The sequence below is a fragment of the Microchirus variegatus genome (genome assembly GCF_963457635.1).
Source record: "Microchirus variegatus genome assembly, chromosome: 13".
Classification (NCBI taxonomy): domain Eukaryota; kingdom Metazoa; phylum Chordata; class Actinopteri; order Pleuronectiformes; family Soleidae; genus Microchirus; species Microchirus variegatus.
In genome coordinates, this window is record NC_139814.1 from 23,003,019 (window position 1) to 23,019,985 (window position 16,967).

The 16,967-nt window shown below is 42.7% G+C and overlaps 3 protein-coding genes across 3 annotated transcripts; all 3 read right to left on the bottom strand.

Annotated features, from left to right (window-relative positions):
* Window positions 1–57: 57 nt before the first annotated feature.
* LOC310935649 (glycoprotein-N-acetylgalactosamine 3-beta-galactosyltransferase 1-like) lies at window positions 58–3,192 on the bottom strand (the record flags this gene model as incomplete). The annotated part of the gene is made up of 3 exons (XM_083899583.1): window positions 58–186; window positions 1,130–1,794; window positions 3,027–3,192. 3 exons carry the CDS (start codon window positions 3,190–3,192, stop codon window positions 58–60), a joined length of 960 nt encoding a protein of 319 aa, XP_083755709.1.
* Window positions 3,193–6,346: 3,154 nt separating this feature from the next.
* LOC310935650 (glycoprotein-N-acetylgalactosamine 3-beta-galactosyltransferase 1-like) lies at window positions 6,347–10,124 on the bottom strand (the record flags this gene model as incomplete). Its single annotated transcript, XM_083899584.1, has 3 exons — window positions 6,347–6,475; window positions 8,044–8,708; window positions 9,950–10,124. 3 exons carry the CDS (start codon window positions 10,122–10,124, stop codon window positions 6,347–6,349), a joined length of 969 nt encoding a protein of 322 aa, XP_083755710.1.
* A 1,492-nt stretch (window positions 10,125–11,616) lies between these two features.
* LOC310935651 (glycoprotein-N-acetylgalactosamine 3-beta-galactosyltransferase 1-like) lies at window positions 11,617–13,222 on the bottom strand (the record flags this gene model as incomplete). Its single annotated transcript, XM_083899585.1, has 2 exons — window positions 11,617–11,760; window positions 12,617–13,222. The coding sequence occupies 2 exons, from the start codon at window positions 13,220–13,222 to the stop codon at window positions 11,617–11,619; spliced, it is 750 nt and encodes a 249-aa protein (XP_083755711.1).
* Between the last annotated feature and the right edge of the window lie 3,745 nt (window positions 13,223–16,967).

Sequence of the window (16,967 nt, forward strand, 5' to 3'; positions counted from 1 at the left end):
CAATGCAGACAAAGCCACCTCCCCCTTGTTAAGCAAACACTGTACTTTTACAACCTTTTAACCAGGATTGAACCTGTATTTGTATCCATACGGCCGCAGATGGTAGGTCAGATAGTACATAAGATATTGCATGTCAGGCGGAAGGTAATGAAAGGAGACGCTGAAGTCTGAGCAGCAAGCTGGACCCTGAAGAGAGAGAGAGAGAGAGAGAGAGGAGGGTGCATTGGAGATTAGCAGATTAGCAGGATACAATTGAACTTGAACTGAAAGCTGTAAATGTGGAGTTTAAGTCTGATTCACACTAATGTGTTAATGTAGATTGTGTACAAAATGTAAAGCCCTAATCTTAAAGGGAGTCTAACCAGGAAGTTACAGTGTTTCAATTCGCCTCCAGGGGGCGATATCGCCTGTTGCAGAAACAACACAGTTTTGATATAGTTTCTACATAGAAATAAAAGTGCTGAGTAGAACCGTATATAGTTCTTCAGCTTGTCCTCATGGAAGAACCCTTTTTGGTTCCAGGTGGAACCTTTTTATAAAGGTTCCACCTGGAACCCTTTTAAAGTCCTTTATTCAGGAAAGGGGTTTTAAAGGGTTCTCTGGATCAAAATGGTTCTTACTGGAACCATTAGTGTTACCAAGAACCCTTGACCCTTTCTTCAGGTTTTTCAGAAGCAAATGGTTCCAGGTAGAACCTCCACCCTTGTAAAAGAACCCTTTTGGAACCCTTATTTCTAACAGTGTAGGATCACATTTTCCTCAGCACTTCTTGGTTACAAACGGTAGTTTCAGGTGTGGGAATTTTGAAATTGATGTCCCCCGTCGAGAGGAAAATAGCATCGTCCAAAAGGTGACACCTGGAAACATCTTAACATTTTAAAGCTTGCAACTTTGTTTCCCCATGTTCTCTTCCAAATATTCCATCCTTTATCAGTCTGTGAGAAGCCGCTGCAGGAAAAAACATCAACAGTCTACGACGCGTGACAGCGACTTGTTTTAAGCAAACACAACTGGTTCATCTCTCTATTCTTTTATGTGTAATCTATAGGACGCATGTTGACATTGTAGTCGTTTCATGAAACCATTAAAGATTACATTAAATTCAGTGTCAGTGCACAGAGTCGCTTACCTCTGATACAGGGTAATGATCGTACAGCAGGTACCATGGTCGAGGTCTTGGATTTTGTCGGATTACATAGTAATCTGGTGGGTAAGGAAAAAATGTCTGTCTCATCTTTTCGTCCCTACTGTCTCCCGTGGACACGTTCATCTTCTCCATACACTGTCCCAGAGCCATGTCTTCAATGTGGGAGAAGTGGGTGCACATGCCGGTCTCAAAACCTTTAATAAACCTTCTCAGCGATTCCTTGCTGAGGACATAACCCGCTCCTCCGGCCATGTAGCCTTGTTTGACGAAAGGGGCAAACCTTCTGCCCAGGTAATGAGGCTCCTCTGTGTCATACTTGGACAAAGCGAAGCGGAGATTCTCTATGACCATGAACGCGTCGTCGTCCGCCTTCACAAACCAGTCCGCGTCGTCAAAGTGGTGCCGGTGGACGTACTGAAAAGCCCGGATGGTTTTCCAGTAGAGGTTCTGCCTGCCCTCGCTCACGTTCAGCCCCACGGTGGGGAAGTCCGTCTCGACGGAGCTCATGAACAGCACTTTGTCACAGTGTCGGGTCCAAGTCGCTTTGACGTGCTCGGCTTTGCCTTTCAGATTCTGGGGTCCAGTCATGATCCAACACAAGATGCGAACGGACCGCGGAGGAGCGGACGGTGTGTTGTTCTTCTCATCTGAAAGTATAAGAAGATATCAAATGAACCTCAGGTTCTATGACTCACTACGGAGTCCTAGAAACCACAAATGTCACAAAAGCGCCCAGCCATGGAGAAATCATTCTGATAATGTGATTTCTACGCATTTCTATGCAACAATGTCTAGAACGGAAATACAAGAAAAGAACAAATATTTTCAGTTATGAACTGTGAACTCTCTGTGTGAATAATTCCCAGAAGTTTGCCTCAGCTCACTCTGCGTTTCTCAGCGTGATCGGTCTGTTTTACATCCGTCATGTGTGACGGTGACAGAGCGTCACAGAGTGTTTGTTTATTACTTAAAAACGACCTAGACCGGAAGTTCCCATTAACGCTGTTTTTTTAGTGTGTATCTGCGTCATTACCTTGTTTATGAAGCCCTGAAGGTTCGAAACAAACAGTTCAGCCATTGCTGAGAACGCTGTGTTTTATTGTAATCTCGGGCTCAGCGAGATCTCTGAAAATCCCGTAATAGTATCGTAAACATCGGTTCTCCTGAACAGCAGATCGTCCTGCTCCGGGCACTAGTCCGGGCACATCCGGTTGCGTACATTGAACCGCAGAAGAAGAATAATGTCCGTTGTGGAGGTGTTTCACGAGCGACAGTGTCTTCTGACTCCGGGTCAAAGTCATAAAAGGGACTGCGGCGGGGAGTCGTGAAGACTTATTACACAATGGCAGTAATGAATCAGTAATGAATTGAAGTCAATAAATACCATGGGTAATTAAATCAAATGCAATGGGAATTTCTTTGCAATGTAAACATGGTGTGCAGGGACACAACAGCCGTTCACATACAGTATATCTAAGCACATATATAAATAAATATAAATATATATATTATATTTATTTATTTTTTTCTATTGTCCCAGGTTGTGAATGACGATTTAATAGATTTAACAGTAACATCGCGGTCCAAAAAACCCCCACAATATTTAAGCAGAGACCTACAACATAGGCTTTGGGCTTAAAGGTTCTACCTGGTTCAATAGAAATGAATATATACAGTTACTTTAGTAAGAAAGTACCAAATATGACAAAAATAAATGATATAAAGTAATTATAACCACTACTAATGTGTGTACTCTGCACACTGTCATTGTGCAGAGTACAAAAACAACGAAATGCAGTTACTCTCGGCAGATTTTAATGTTAGTTTAAAACAGGATAAGGATAATAATCACACAGGAGAACGAAGCAGAACGCCTTACCTGTGTGAGATATATCAGCTTCTTCCCTGACGCGCTGCTTCAGGTGAGTCAGATACTGAATGGACCGTTTTGCTGAACCGTCCGTGTACAACAGGAGGTGAACGGACAGGAATCCAACCATCAGTCCGGTGGCAAAGTAAAAATCAAAGGTTTTCCGCCGATGCATGGTCGACCTGTGGAAGTCGGATGAGTTGTATGTGACTGATTCTGCTCCGCTGATGCAACAGGGAAGTTTTTTTTTAAACTTCCTAATTGCTGTTTTTTTTTTTTTTTTTTTTTTTACCTGATCAAGATCAAGAAGAGCGGAAGAAATTTCTAGAGTCATCGGCGTTGAGTGAATCGAATCTTTACTGCATGCATGGCGATGGTCTATAATGTTCTCTGCCTTTCCTCCGAACAGCTCCACCATATATACAGTCACCTCAAAGTATCTCACAAACACAATAAAAGCATCAAAGTTACTTTGTTTATGACCCACAGGTGTTATCATGTGCACTCTCACGTCGATCCCTGGTTTTACGATCGCCCGGCATTTATTCACAGCTTGACTCTTGGTTAATTGTTACCTTAAAACACGGAAACCAAGGCCTTTCCCACCTTACACTAAGAACACTACAGAAGACAAAAAGGAAACTAGTTATTTCCCACATTTCCTCCCTTTTTGACACAAAGCGTCAACATAATTTTTTGGGGGAAATCACATGGTCAACTAACTCTTTCCTATGACTACACAAACACGAGTATTGGTTAACTTTTAATTCTCAGAATATAACAAAAGAAAAAGAAAACTCTCACTCTATAGGTTCCCTGTGACGCGATCCCACTCTCACCTCACCTTCTTGCAGTATTGTTTTATTGGTGTTTTCCTCTGCTTCTCCGTGCTCTCTCTCTCTCTCTCTCTCTCTCTCTCTCTCTCTCTCTCTCTCTCTCTCTGGCATGGTTGACCTACTTTCCCTGAAGACGCTGGTGATCGTCTCCACCTTTGCGCGGCTCCACCCCACCTGCTCCCGATGAGCAATCAGGAGCGCCCTTTTTTTCGCCCACCACCTTGCACCCGTTAATGATCAGCCCGCGTCCTCACTGCACCTGTTTCCTTTCGGTGCCGATTCCGAGCCCATGCGGCTGGGTCGGTCTCGCCCTAATACCCACGGAGAGACAGCGCAGATTGAAGTCGGGGGGGCATGTTTCTACTGTGGACAACCAGGTCATCTCCTCGCCTCTTGTCCAGCCCGAACCCAAAAGACGGAGCCATTTCCTGGCCCTCACCCAAACGAGTTACACTGGCTCCTGGGGCGGTTCCACCTCACCCTCACCTTCCGCCCCGGCTCCAGGAACGTGAAACCCGATGCACTTTCCCGCAAATCCTCGCCTGATCCACCTTGCCTGGATCCTGGTCCCATCATCTCACCTGCCTACATCGTGGGGGCGGCCTCATGCCCTGTGGAGACAAGGGTTCGAAGGGCCCAGCGAACCAAACCCGATCCAGGAGGTGGTCCTCCCAACCCCCGTCCGCTCTGAGGTTCTGCAGTGGGCACGCTCATCTAAACTCTCTTGCCATCCTGGAGTAGCTCGCACCCTGCAGTTCCTCAAGCAGCGCTTTTGGTGGCCTTCCATCGCCTCTCCCCCGCCGAGAGGAACTACGACGTGGGGAACTGAGAGCTTCTGGCTGTCGTTATGGCCCTCCAAGAATGGAGGGCCAAAACACTCAAGGCAAGTCGTCGAATCGTCCACCTGCTGGCCTCCTCAACCCACTCTTCATTCCTCGTCGAGGTCGCCGACTTTCGACCATGCTGAGCCATTAGGTAGCGATAAAGTGGTGCCGTGGACACAGCAAGCGGTCGAAAGTAGGAAACTGGATCGAAAACTCGATGAACTCAGAGACACTGTGTATACGTGGGCAAGCCCCTGTCAGTACGCCAGCCCCCCCACAGCCTCCAAAACAACTGTCAACTTCATGGGACAAGGTCCTACACTCATCTTGTCCCCACAACCCCAACAACTTGTTGACTTCAGTATGGGACAAGATCCTAATGCCACTTTCCCCCTGGCCTACACCAGTACGCAGCAGCAACCAACTGTTCCTAGTGTCAATATGGGGCAAGCGCCAAACATTACCCTGCCTCCAACCCTCACCAGTTTCCCAAGACTAGCAAGAACCAGCACCTTTGTCGACTCTAGCATGGGACAGAGAAGTGGAGAACCACATGGTCGTTTTAACGCGTACACCAGGAGGGAAGACAGCTCGATGGAGGCCCGACCCAGTGAAATTCGCTACACTGAGCTTACCAAAATTTGACGGAAGAAGGGACTATTGGCGCTGGAAGGCTTGGAAACGCAAGCAAACCCCACGGGGTTACTGGATTTAAAAAAACTCAGCCTATTAGAAAGCATAGATGGGACTGTAAGAGATAAACTCGTTCTGAGTTATATCTTCCGAGTACTGGAGAACATTACGGAGACGGTGGTATTACAACGGGAGATCCAAACCCAATGTACCAGATAATAACCTCTTAACATCTGTTGTAGAGATGTCTGATGTGAAAAAATAAAGTTGGATCAAAAAGCAACTGGCTGAAGCATCGGTTTATCCCTTGCGCAAAGAGAGAGACACACAAGACAACTGCTCAGAAGCAAGTTCAATGAAATGAAATAAGATATATATATATATATATATATATATATAATATATAATATACATATAATTTATAGGCGTCACGATATAGGTGTCACGAAGCGGCGTTTATATTAGTTAAGTTGGGGTTTTTAGCTAGGGTTTTCGGTTTTTGTTACTCCACTTCCTGTTTTGGTGATGGGTTTCCGCTGTCGGTGCTCACTGTCTCTGTCTTCACTGCTTCCTCGTTGATTAGGAATCAGTTATTGTCTTAACAGTTATTTGTTTCCTTAACAGTTCTGTGTATGTGCACCTGGAATTTCAGGTCACTGACACTGACTAACAAGATCATTAATGACATGTTTGCAATTATAATACTCAAATTACTTTATTTTTTCAACGTCCTGAAACTGAACTTTACAAAACATTCATCAGCTACCGCACATCGTCATACAATACAAATACTTCATTTTCAGTGCAGTGCAGCGGAATTGTGAAATGTACTTTAACAGCTTTAAATTGTCAGCCTCAACACACAGAATAGACGTAGATCATTGCGGGGAAATAAAGACACAAAGAAATGAAACTCAGGATATGCACCAATCTTAAAATGTCATGAAAAACACACCTTTTAGTGGCTGTACTGCCTACACAATGCAGACAAAGCCACCTCCCCCTTGTTAAGCAAACACTGTACTTTTACAACCTTTTAACCAGGATTGAACCTGTATTTGTATCCATACGGCCGCAGATGGTAGGTCAGATAGTACATAAGATATTGCATGTCAGGCGGAAGGTAATGAAATGAGACGCTGAAGTCTGAGCAGCAAGCTGGACCCTGGAGAGAGAGAGAGAGAGAGAGAGAGAGAGAGAGAGAGAGGAGGGTGCATTGGAGATTAGCAGATTAGCAGGATTCAATTGAACTTGAACTGAACGCTGCAAATGTGGATTTTAAGTCTGATTCACACAGATGTAATGTAGATTGTGTACAAATGTGTGGACCTAATCTTAAAGGGAGTCTAACCAGGAATTACAGTGTTTCAATTCGCCTCCAGGGGGCGATATCGCCTGTTGAAGAAACAACACAGTTTGATATAGTTTCTACATGCACTCATAGAAATAAAAGTGCTGAGTAGAACCATATAAAGTTATTCGGCTTATAAAGGTTCCATCTGGAACCCTTTTGGAGGGTTCCACCAAGAACCCCTTTAAAATCCTTTAAAATCCTTTATTCAGGAAAGGGGTTTTAAAGGGTTCTCTGGATCATAATGGTTCTTACTGGAACCATTAGTGTTACCAAGAACCATTGAAAAACCCTTTCTTTTGGAAAAGGGTTTTTTCAGAAGAAAATTATCATAAATGGTTCCAGGTAGAACCTCCACCCTTGTAGAACGACCCTTTTGGAACCCTTATTTCTAAGAGTGTACACACAACGGTAGTTTCAGGTGTGTGAATTTTGAAAAATTATGTCCCCCGTCGAGAGGAAAATAGATGATAAAGCACGCAACGTTATTCGGCTTATAAAGGTTCCATCTGGAACCCTTTTGGAGGGTTCCACCAAGAACCCCTTTTAAAATCCTTTATTCAGGAAAGGGGTTTTAAAGGGTTCTCTGGATCAAAATGGTTCTTACTGGAACCATTAGTGTTACCAAGAACCATTGAAAAACCCTTTTTTTGGAAAAGGGTTTTTTCAGAAGAAAATGATCAGGAATGGTTCCAGGTAGAACCTCCACCCTTGTAGAAGGAACCTTTTGGAACCCTTATTCCTAAGAGTGTACACACAACGGTAGTTTCAGGTGTGTGAATTTTGAAAAATGATGTCCCACCGTCGAGAGGAAAATAGATGATAAAGCACGCGACATTGCACTGTTGGCATCGTCCAACAGGTGACATCTGGAAACGTCTGGTTTTAAAAGCTTTCAACTTTGTTTCCCCATGTTCTCTTCCAAACTAAAAGACCGTTACGAAGTTCCCTACTGTCCTTAGAGGGCAGTGTCACAAAGGGGGGGTCATAAGAGGACCATCGCCCACACCGGTGCACAGTAGGTGAGCTTTTAATTTTCACCCCCTGCCCTTCCAATGTCTGTGCTCACCACTGCAGATACTTGTCACTTATCACTCCAATACATTTAATCTACAACTCGGACTAAAAGGAAAGCTCCACACTTGGATCTCTCCACCGAAGGCTCATCCTATCTCACAAGGTTCCAGTAGATTACAGTCTCATCGTTTCACCTCAGAAAATGCCATCGAATTCCATCCTTTATCTGTGAGAAGCTGCTGCAGGAAATAACATCCACATTTCATGACGCGTGACAGCGACTCGTTTCAAACTAATCTATAGGACGCGTGTTGACGTTGAGCTCGTTTCATGAAACCATCATAGATAGGCACAGCGTCGCTTACCTCCGATACAGGGTAATGATCGTACAGCAGGAACCATGGTCGAGGTCTTGGACGTTGTCTGATTACATAGTAATCTGGTGGGTAAGGAAAAAATGTCTGTCTCATCTTTTCGTCCCTACTGTCTCCCGTCGACACGTTCATCGTCTCCATACACTGTCCCAGAGCCATGTCTTCAATGTCAGAGAAGTGGGTGCACATGCCGGTCTCGAAACCTTTAATAAACCTTCTCAGCGATTCCTTGCTGAGGACGTAACCAGCTCCTCCAGCCATGTAGCCTTGTCTGAGGAAAGGGGCAAACCTTCTGCCCAGGTAATGAGGCTCCTGTGTGTTATACTTGGACAAAGCGAAGCGGAGATTCTCTATGACCATGAACGTGTCATCGTCCGCCTTCACAAACCAGTCCGCGTCGTCAAAGTGGTGCCGGTGGACGTACTGAAAAGCCCGGATGGTTTTCCAGTAGAGGTTCTGCCTGCCCTCGCTCACGTTCAGCCCCACGGTGGGGAAGTCCGTCTCGACGGAGCTCATGAACAGCACTTTGTCACAGTGTCGGGTCCAGGTCGCTTTGACGTGCTCGGCTTTGCCTTTCAGATTCTGGGGTCCAGTCATGATCCAACACAAGATGCGAACGGACCGCGGAGAAGCGGACGGTGTGTTGTTCTTCTCATCTGAAAGAATAACAAGATATCAAATGAACCTCAGGTTCTATCACTCACTACGGAGTCCTAGTAACCAAAAATGTCATCAAAGTTCCATACATGCTAAAAATTTAGTACGCTACATAATATAGTATGCTATAGTATTTTGTATGTTTAGTACATGGATGTATTATATGATCTGGATAGAGCACCGCCCCCTTGCTTCCGTTCATTCTTATGAAGCTGCTCACCCATTGCATATGCCAAAAAAGTTTTATTTTAAGTTTATTTCCAGGTTATGGGGCCCATAGAGCATGCGCAGTAGTGTCACTACCATATAAACATCTATAAAAGCCTGTGTCCATGTCTCGAGGTGTCCTGTGGACACTTTTACAGGCGTCTCTTTTACTATTGCGGTCAATGGGAAAGTTGCTTTTGGGCTCCATGGGGTTTTCTGTTGCAGTACCCACAGTGGCCACCATGTAAACATTGTCTTCAAGGCAGAGGGGGGGCGGAGCTCTATCCAGTTCATATTATACACCCATGGATTAGTACGACAGACACACTAAAACCTGACATATGACATCTGTGATGCAGCTGGACGATAACCCCACCTAAATATGTTTTGTTTTTTGTTTTTTTTTTGTGAAATATGGTCACCCATATCATTATTGGAATATTGTGATACAATTTTAACCCTTTAAACACCCGAGTCTCAAAATGTCCATTTTTAACCATAAAAGGGCCAGAAAGGGTCCAATTTTACCGGAATAACTCAATTTGTTTACAATTTACTGCATGTTAAAAAGTTAAGAAAAAGTCAGATTTATACTAAACAAAACACTGTAGTCGGACACAAACACCAGATTTTGCATATTTAAAATAACTATAGTTTGGGTCTTTGTCTCAATGTCCAAAATCATTTTTTTTGGCGCAATCACGGTAATTGCGCGACCGTGTCGTCTGCGATACGCTCTGTGTTAAAAGGCTTAAGAAAATATCAGCCATCCGTGCTGAACAGTGTCTAACATGTTTCCCCATACACTCAAGTGTATTTGTTTAGAGGACTTCAAATATTTAAAGTCCTTATTTACCACCCATTGCTGACCTTAGACCAGAACAGATCACCATTGTTCACTTTGTACCGGATGTCGAAAGCTGATTCATCAACGCTGAGCAAACACCGACGGCTGTGAATGTTGACACAGAATTTAAACTCGCTCACAGCAGCTGTTTCAAACACAAGGGCGGCGACGGAACGACTTCATTACCTCTGTAACGATAACGACGATATCCTTCGGCTTCTCGTTGGACGCGACGCCCCGGGCGAGTCGCGGGGCACGAGCGAGCCGAGTCGTTCACGTACAGCAACAGGAAGCGGAGGGAGAGGAATCCGAGTATCAGTCCAGCAGAGAACTGGAATTTAATGGTTTTCTCTCCGCGCATGACTGACCTGCGGAAGTCAACAGTTCAGTCTCTCCAGACCACGTTTTGGGAACGTGACCGTTCTGCTGCACAGGCCTTAAGGAAGCTTCACTTTAAAATGCTGATCAAGGGATTCCTTCTCACCTGTGTGCAAGAGAGGCAAAAGGTCTCCTCTCTTGCACACAGGTGTTTCCTATACATCTCTGATTATAACTCAGCATATTGAGTCGGGCGGAGTTAAAACAAACACACCCTGATGATGTGATGCCCTTTCCAAACTCCCCTGTGGAAAGGGAAATCAGAAATCAACCAATTGTTAGGATTCATTAAAAAAAAATTTAAAAAAAATTTAAAAATAAAGCACAAAACCAGAGTCAAAGAGGAGCAAGATTATGTTAAGTTTTTGCTGCAAGGCAACAGATCTAACCACTAATCCGCCGTGTGACCTTCCGGGAAGCTGATTCCAATCTGTGAAGCCATTTTTTCTTCTCTTTTTTTTAACCACAATAAACTTTATTTATTGCATGACAACAACACAACATAGACGTCTGTACAACGTCACATACTTTTACAAAACAAGTAGGAAACCCCCCCCCCCCACACACACACACCACACACACACATACACATACACACAAAAACCCCATTAATACTCTTTAAAAACACTCTTTGACCCTTTCAATAGTTCATAAACATGAGTTGAATTATGTCAATTAAAGGCACCATATGTAAGAATGTGGCCAAAAATGGTTACTACATTCAAATTCAAAATACAGAGGTCTTTTAGGTTTCGTTTTCTGACGTAACTGTCAACCCGTGGTTGCTCGGCAGCTGAGACTCTACTGACTGCACTGATTGGTAGACGGCGGTAGGTGGCGCCACATGCCAAAACATGATTTCAAAACATAAACATGATAATGTAAATATTTTGTCTGTACTGTTGTTGTTGTTGGTGAGTTCAGTTTGTTATATGAACATTATTCCTGAGTCTCTGTGACATATTAGGAGGATTTTATGGCCAGTTGCTTTAGATTTATTACATAATGCACCTTTAAAACATAACCAACAGATCTGCATTGCTTTGCCTTGACAACAACGTTGTACGCTTAGCTTAACAATGCTTGTAGAGTAGCACAAAGTGTAAAATCTGTTCAATAAGAACAGAGTGTAGGAGTTTCATCAAAAGTCTACAGAGCTTTTTGGCGATTTAGCTTCAACACATCGCATTGTAAGGACAAAAAAAACCAAAAGAAGTAAAATACAGTGTGCGCGAGTCATAAGACCGATAAGAAATGACCCAGGATATGCATCATATAAATGATTCTTCATTTCTTACAAAAACAACAGCTTCATCGACACAGTTGACCTTGACAGGAGTACTTGAAGAAAGATGGGGACAGCGTCCACAAATCTTCGATTATTGGTAACATATTCAGTGTCTACACTTTATTGCTCTTGGCTCTGTAACATGCAGGCAAAGCCACCTCCCTCCTCCACGTACCTCGGTGGCTCTTCACTCTACGTTTTTTTGACCGGGATTGAACCTGTATTGGTATCCGTACGGCCGCAGATTGTAGGTCAGATAGTACAAGATGTACTGCATGTCCGGAGTAAGGTAATGGAAGGAGATGGTGAAGTCTGAGCAGCAAGCTGGACCCTGGAGAGAGGGAGAGAAGTCGAGAGAAAAATGAACGACATTTCGTCCAATAGGCGCCTATAGTCTCAGGTGACATCCATAAAGGTCTGTTTTTTTTTTAAAAAAACTGCTGAAAGGCAATGTACAATATTGATCATTTTTGAATTGGGGGCTAGGCCCCTTATCTCCAGTGAAGGGCAATCTTAGCATACCAAAACATTTTGGACGCTACATATTTATATGATTGCTAAATCAACAAATCTAATTGTCCAGACTCAGACTTCTTCTTCTTCCTCAGGCCCAGAATTTAAGGGAATTAATGTTGTGTTATGAAAATTGGAAAAAGTATACTGTTGGTAGAACCCTAACCCACACACTTGTGGAACCGTTTGCTGCGGTACGGTACATATTTTTTTAGTGTTTCCATTAGGAAGAGGATCAAAATTGCTCAACCGTTCCATTTTTCGGTACCCTTCCCTTGGGGTGCCAGAGTAAAATGGTATGCTACGGTTCAGGTGGAGCTAGACATGATATCACAGTCACCGGTGTTTCTTCAACTCCTGCAGTCTATAAGCTACTGGATGCCCTCCATTGTTGTCCGTTGTTGGTGCAGCGGTACAAAGTCATGCTATGTGACCATCGGGCACGGGCACCTACCAAGTAAAGGTACTGTTCTCAGTCGAAATGCAATGCAACTGTACCATGATGGAGACACTGCATAACGTAGGATCCTTGACTTTGACAAACATCAACTGTGTCCACAAATTGAAGTATTTACAAACCAGCATTAATAATGAAGACATTGTTGCGCTTTCGTTTCATGAAACCATCAAAGATTACGTCAAATTCGGACTGATAGGTTCACAGCGTCACTTACCTCTGATACAGGGTAATGATCGTACACCAGGAACCACGGTAGAGGTCTTGGAGGTTGCCTGACGAGATGGTAATCTGGTGAGTAAACGAAAAACGTCTGTCTCAACTTTTCGTCCCTACTGTCTCCCGTGGACACGTTCATCGTCTCCATACACTGTCCCAGAGCCATGTCTTCAATGTCAGAGAAGTGGGTGCACTTGCCGGTCTCGAAACCTTTAATAAACCTTCTCAGCGATTCCTTGCTGAGGACATAACCCGCTCCTCCGGCCATGTAGCCTTGTTTGACGAAAGGGGCAAACCTTCTGCCCAGGTAATGAGGCTCCTCTGTGTTATACTTGGACAAAGCGAAGCGGAGATTCTCTATGACCATGAACGTGTCATCGTCCGCCTTCACAAACCAGTCCGCGTCGTCAAAGTGGTGCCGGTGGATGTACTGAAAAGCCCGGATGGTTTTCCAGTAGAGGTTCTGCCTGCCCTCGCTCACGTTCAGCCCCACGGTGGGGAAGTTCGTCTCGACGGAGCTCATGAACAGCACTTTGTCACAGTGCCGGGTCCAGGTAGCTTTGACGTGTATGGCTTTGCTTTTCAGATTCTGGGGTCCCGTCATGATCCAACACAAGATGCGGATGGACCGCGGAGAAGCGGACAATGTGTTTTTCTTCTCATCTGAAAGTATAACAAGCACAGGATATCAACAGGGTTTGCGTGACAGGGAACGTATCTATTTTCCCCGGGTCCTATGTTCCCCGCTTTGTATGTGACCGGGGAACATAGGACCCTTTCTCTAAAAAAGGGTTCTATGTTCCCCGCTGTTCACCCAAAGGGTCCTATGTTCTCCGCTTTGTATGAGACCGGGGAAGATAGGACCCTTTCTCTAAAAAAGGGTTCTATGTTCCTGCTGTTCACCCAAAAGGACCCTTACCCTAACCCTTACCCTAACCCTAACCCTAACCCTAACCCTACCCCTACCCTAACCCTAACCCTTTACCCTGGAGCTCCACACCCAGGCTTTTTTAAAAAAAGGTCAGATGCTCCCCGATCGGGGAACATAAGACCCGGGGAACATAGGTACGACCCCGCGTGACAAATGAACCTCAGGTTACGGAGTCCTAGGAAACACCTGGAACAAGTCTCCCGTACAGATTCTGATAATATGATTTCTATATGCTTTCCAACAAGGTCTAACAATGTCTAGAGAGCAAATAGGACAAAGATTTTCAGTGATGAAATGTGAAATCGCTGTATGATTCATTCCCAGAAGTTTACTTCAACCCTCTCTGGGTATCCGTGATGATATCACAGGATTGCCCGTCAAGATTTTTTTGCACTGCACACACAGACGTGGTCTGTTTTACATCCGTCATGTGTGACGGTGACAGAGCCCGTTGTCAGATGAAGGGTGCAAATGTTGCACCGTTTCTGTTCACTGCAAACTAAACAAAATGAAGTTATATGGACTGCAACTCTGATGCGTGGCGTCTCTTCCCGTGTCGGTAATGCAGGCTCAGAATGATGAAGACAGCAACCTTGCAATCGGATGCATTTCTGAAGTTGGCGGTGGTATAAAAAAAAGAAAGAAGGCAGACGGTTGTGGCTAAACCTGTGTGACAAGGGCTTGTCAGCGTCATTCAAATGTGCACAATGGCAGGAATCTAAAAATTGAACAAAGTGAATAGTTTCAAAAACGTCATGGGTAATTAAATCATACGCAAGAGGAATTTCTTCTTTGGGCACGGCAGGAGCGTCAACAGTCTCTAAAATCAAATGAGTTTGAGGATCAAAAATAAGTTTTTTAATCCACGAAACAATGGTGTGGTGTCACTGTTGCTCCATGGCAGATCTGAATCAGCTCATCATCAGACAAACAAGAGGAACCAGTAAACGGTGCTGCGACCACAACTGACACAAACACGACTTTACTGTTTGTAAAGGCGTCTTTCCTTCATCTCTAATATTGACTTTGGCGTTTGCCGCCGACGTTTTCTAATCTCCTGAACGAGGTTTCAATCTCAGTGGGTTCTACCTGGTTCAACAGAAATGAATATATACAGTTACTTTAGTAAGAAAGAAACCAAATATTACAAAAATAAATGATATAGAGTAATTATATCCATTTCAGGCATATATGAAGTAGTAAGTAATCCTGCAAAAGATTCTTTGAGATTTAAGTCCCAAGACTCAGCGAACTACAGGATGACACTGAGAAAACAGATTAGATTAGATTAGATTAGACTTCAGACAACTATAAATGTGCAGTATCCACTCATAGCTGCCAGTGTTTACTCTTGGCAGCTTTTAATGTTAGTTTGAAATGGGAGAATGAAGCAGAGCGCCTTACCTGCGTGAGATATTCCAGCTTCTTCCCTGACGTACGGCTTCAGGTGAGTCAGATACTGAATGGACTGTTTTGCTGAACCGTTCGTGTACAGCAGGAGTTGAACGGACAGGAATCCAACCATCAGTCCGGCGGCAAAGTAAAAATTAAAGGTTTTCTCCCCGCGCATGGTTGACCTGTGGAAGTCGGACGCGTTGGACGACGACTGATTCTGCTCCTCCAGGTGCAAGAGGAAATCTTTTCTTTTATGCTGATGAATTCATAATTGCCATCATTACCTGATCGAGTATTGAGAAGAGCGACTTCTGCTTCTTTTGTTTGAAAGTCAACGGGCTCTTCTCTTGCAAACAGGTGCTTCCTAACCCTGGAATGACAAGGCTGTAATTACAGTGAGCACCGCCCTTATTCCTCATGTGTCTGTTGCCATGCCCTACTCCACTCTGTTGAACTCTCCTGCATTTGCATTTTTTTTTAACATTATGTACAACAATTCGAGAATGAAATTCAATAAAAATAGAGTCAACAAAAGCACAAAACAAATCATCTGCATGTCATTTATTAACATCGCACAAATGTAAAACGGGTCCAGGTTGTGTTGTTAATTAAAAGAGTGATAAAATAGCTCTGGGGTCAACTTTAAAAGCCCATCTACAGACACAATAACCCTTTAAGGTACTACTCAACCATTTGGTCGAGCACACTTTAAGTCACTATATCTCATTGAAAAATGCATCAAGCTGAACTCACTAACACTTAATGTGACTTGTTCTGAATGTTGTACTTTATGAATTATGCAAACCAGGTGTATTATGAACAGACGTCTCAACCGTTTGGTAGAGGCCTGTATCTGAAATACTGTAGGGTCTAATTAATATATATATATATATATATTTATATATATATATATATATATATATATATATATATTTATATATATATATATATATATATATATATATATATATATATATATATATTTATATATATATATATATATATATATATATATATATATATATATATATATATATATATATATATATATATATATATATATTTATATATATATATTTATATATATATATATATATATATATATATATATATATATATATATATATATATATATATATATATATATATATATTGATTGTTGTTATTGTTATCATAAGTAAAATAGTACAAAAAATGAAAATAAATCATTTTTTCCTTTGATTATTTCTTGGTGTGAACCTTAAATGCTTTCAAATAGAATAATCAGCTTTAAATGTATACAACAGCTGCATTTAAAGGTGCATTATGTAATAAATCTAAAGCAAGTGGCCATAAAATCCTCCTAATATGCCCTTGAATATTTTCTCAGGTTGAACTTGGCATGAAACGTTTGTGGGGTTGAGCAGGGCAAAGTACTTTAATGAGGATAAATGAGGACATGGCCTTGATTGTAGATGAGAGAAAACAAAATTGCACACAAACTTAGCTCCCCCTACTGGTCAGAGCTCTACTGTGCACCACTGCCTGTAAAAGATACACCTTTGAGTCTTTTTTTCTTTCAGTCTTGTATAAAATAAAAGTATCTTACCAGAAAATGACTTTGGTAGAAGTTGAAGTCACTTTTTTTTTTATATATATATATACATATACATATATAATATTACTTATATTATAAATATTACTACACTGGAAAAAGCAACCAGAACAAGTACGGTGGGAACAACTCCAGTGTCTTTTGTCTAATTTGGTAGTAACGACTATCAAAGATAGTTATAGGGAATGTAGTGGAGAAATATGAATGAATAAATATTATTATTATTATTTAGCATTATTGTGTTTGTGTATAATGTTTTTACTTCCTTAATTTGCTGATTTCATTCTTAAATCCTGCAAATTCACTGAGATTATGATGGCATTTCTGATGTCATACTGCTCCGGTACAGTAGGTGGCGGTAATGCGCTTCTTTTGCCTCTCGTGAAGGAGGAGAAGAGCAACTTCCGGTGTAAACATTACGAACATGCG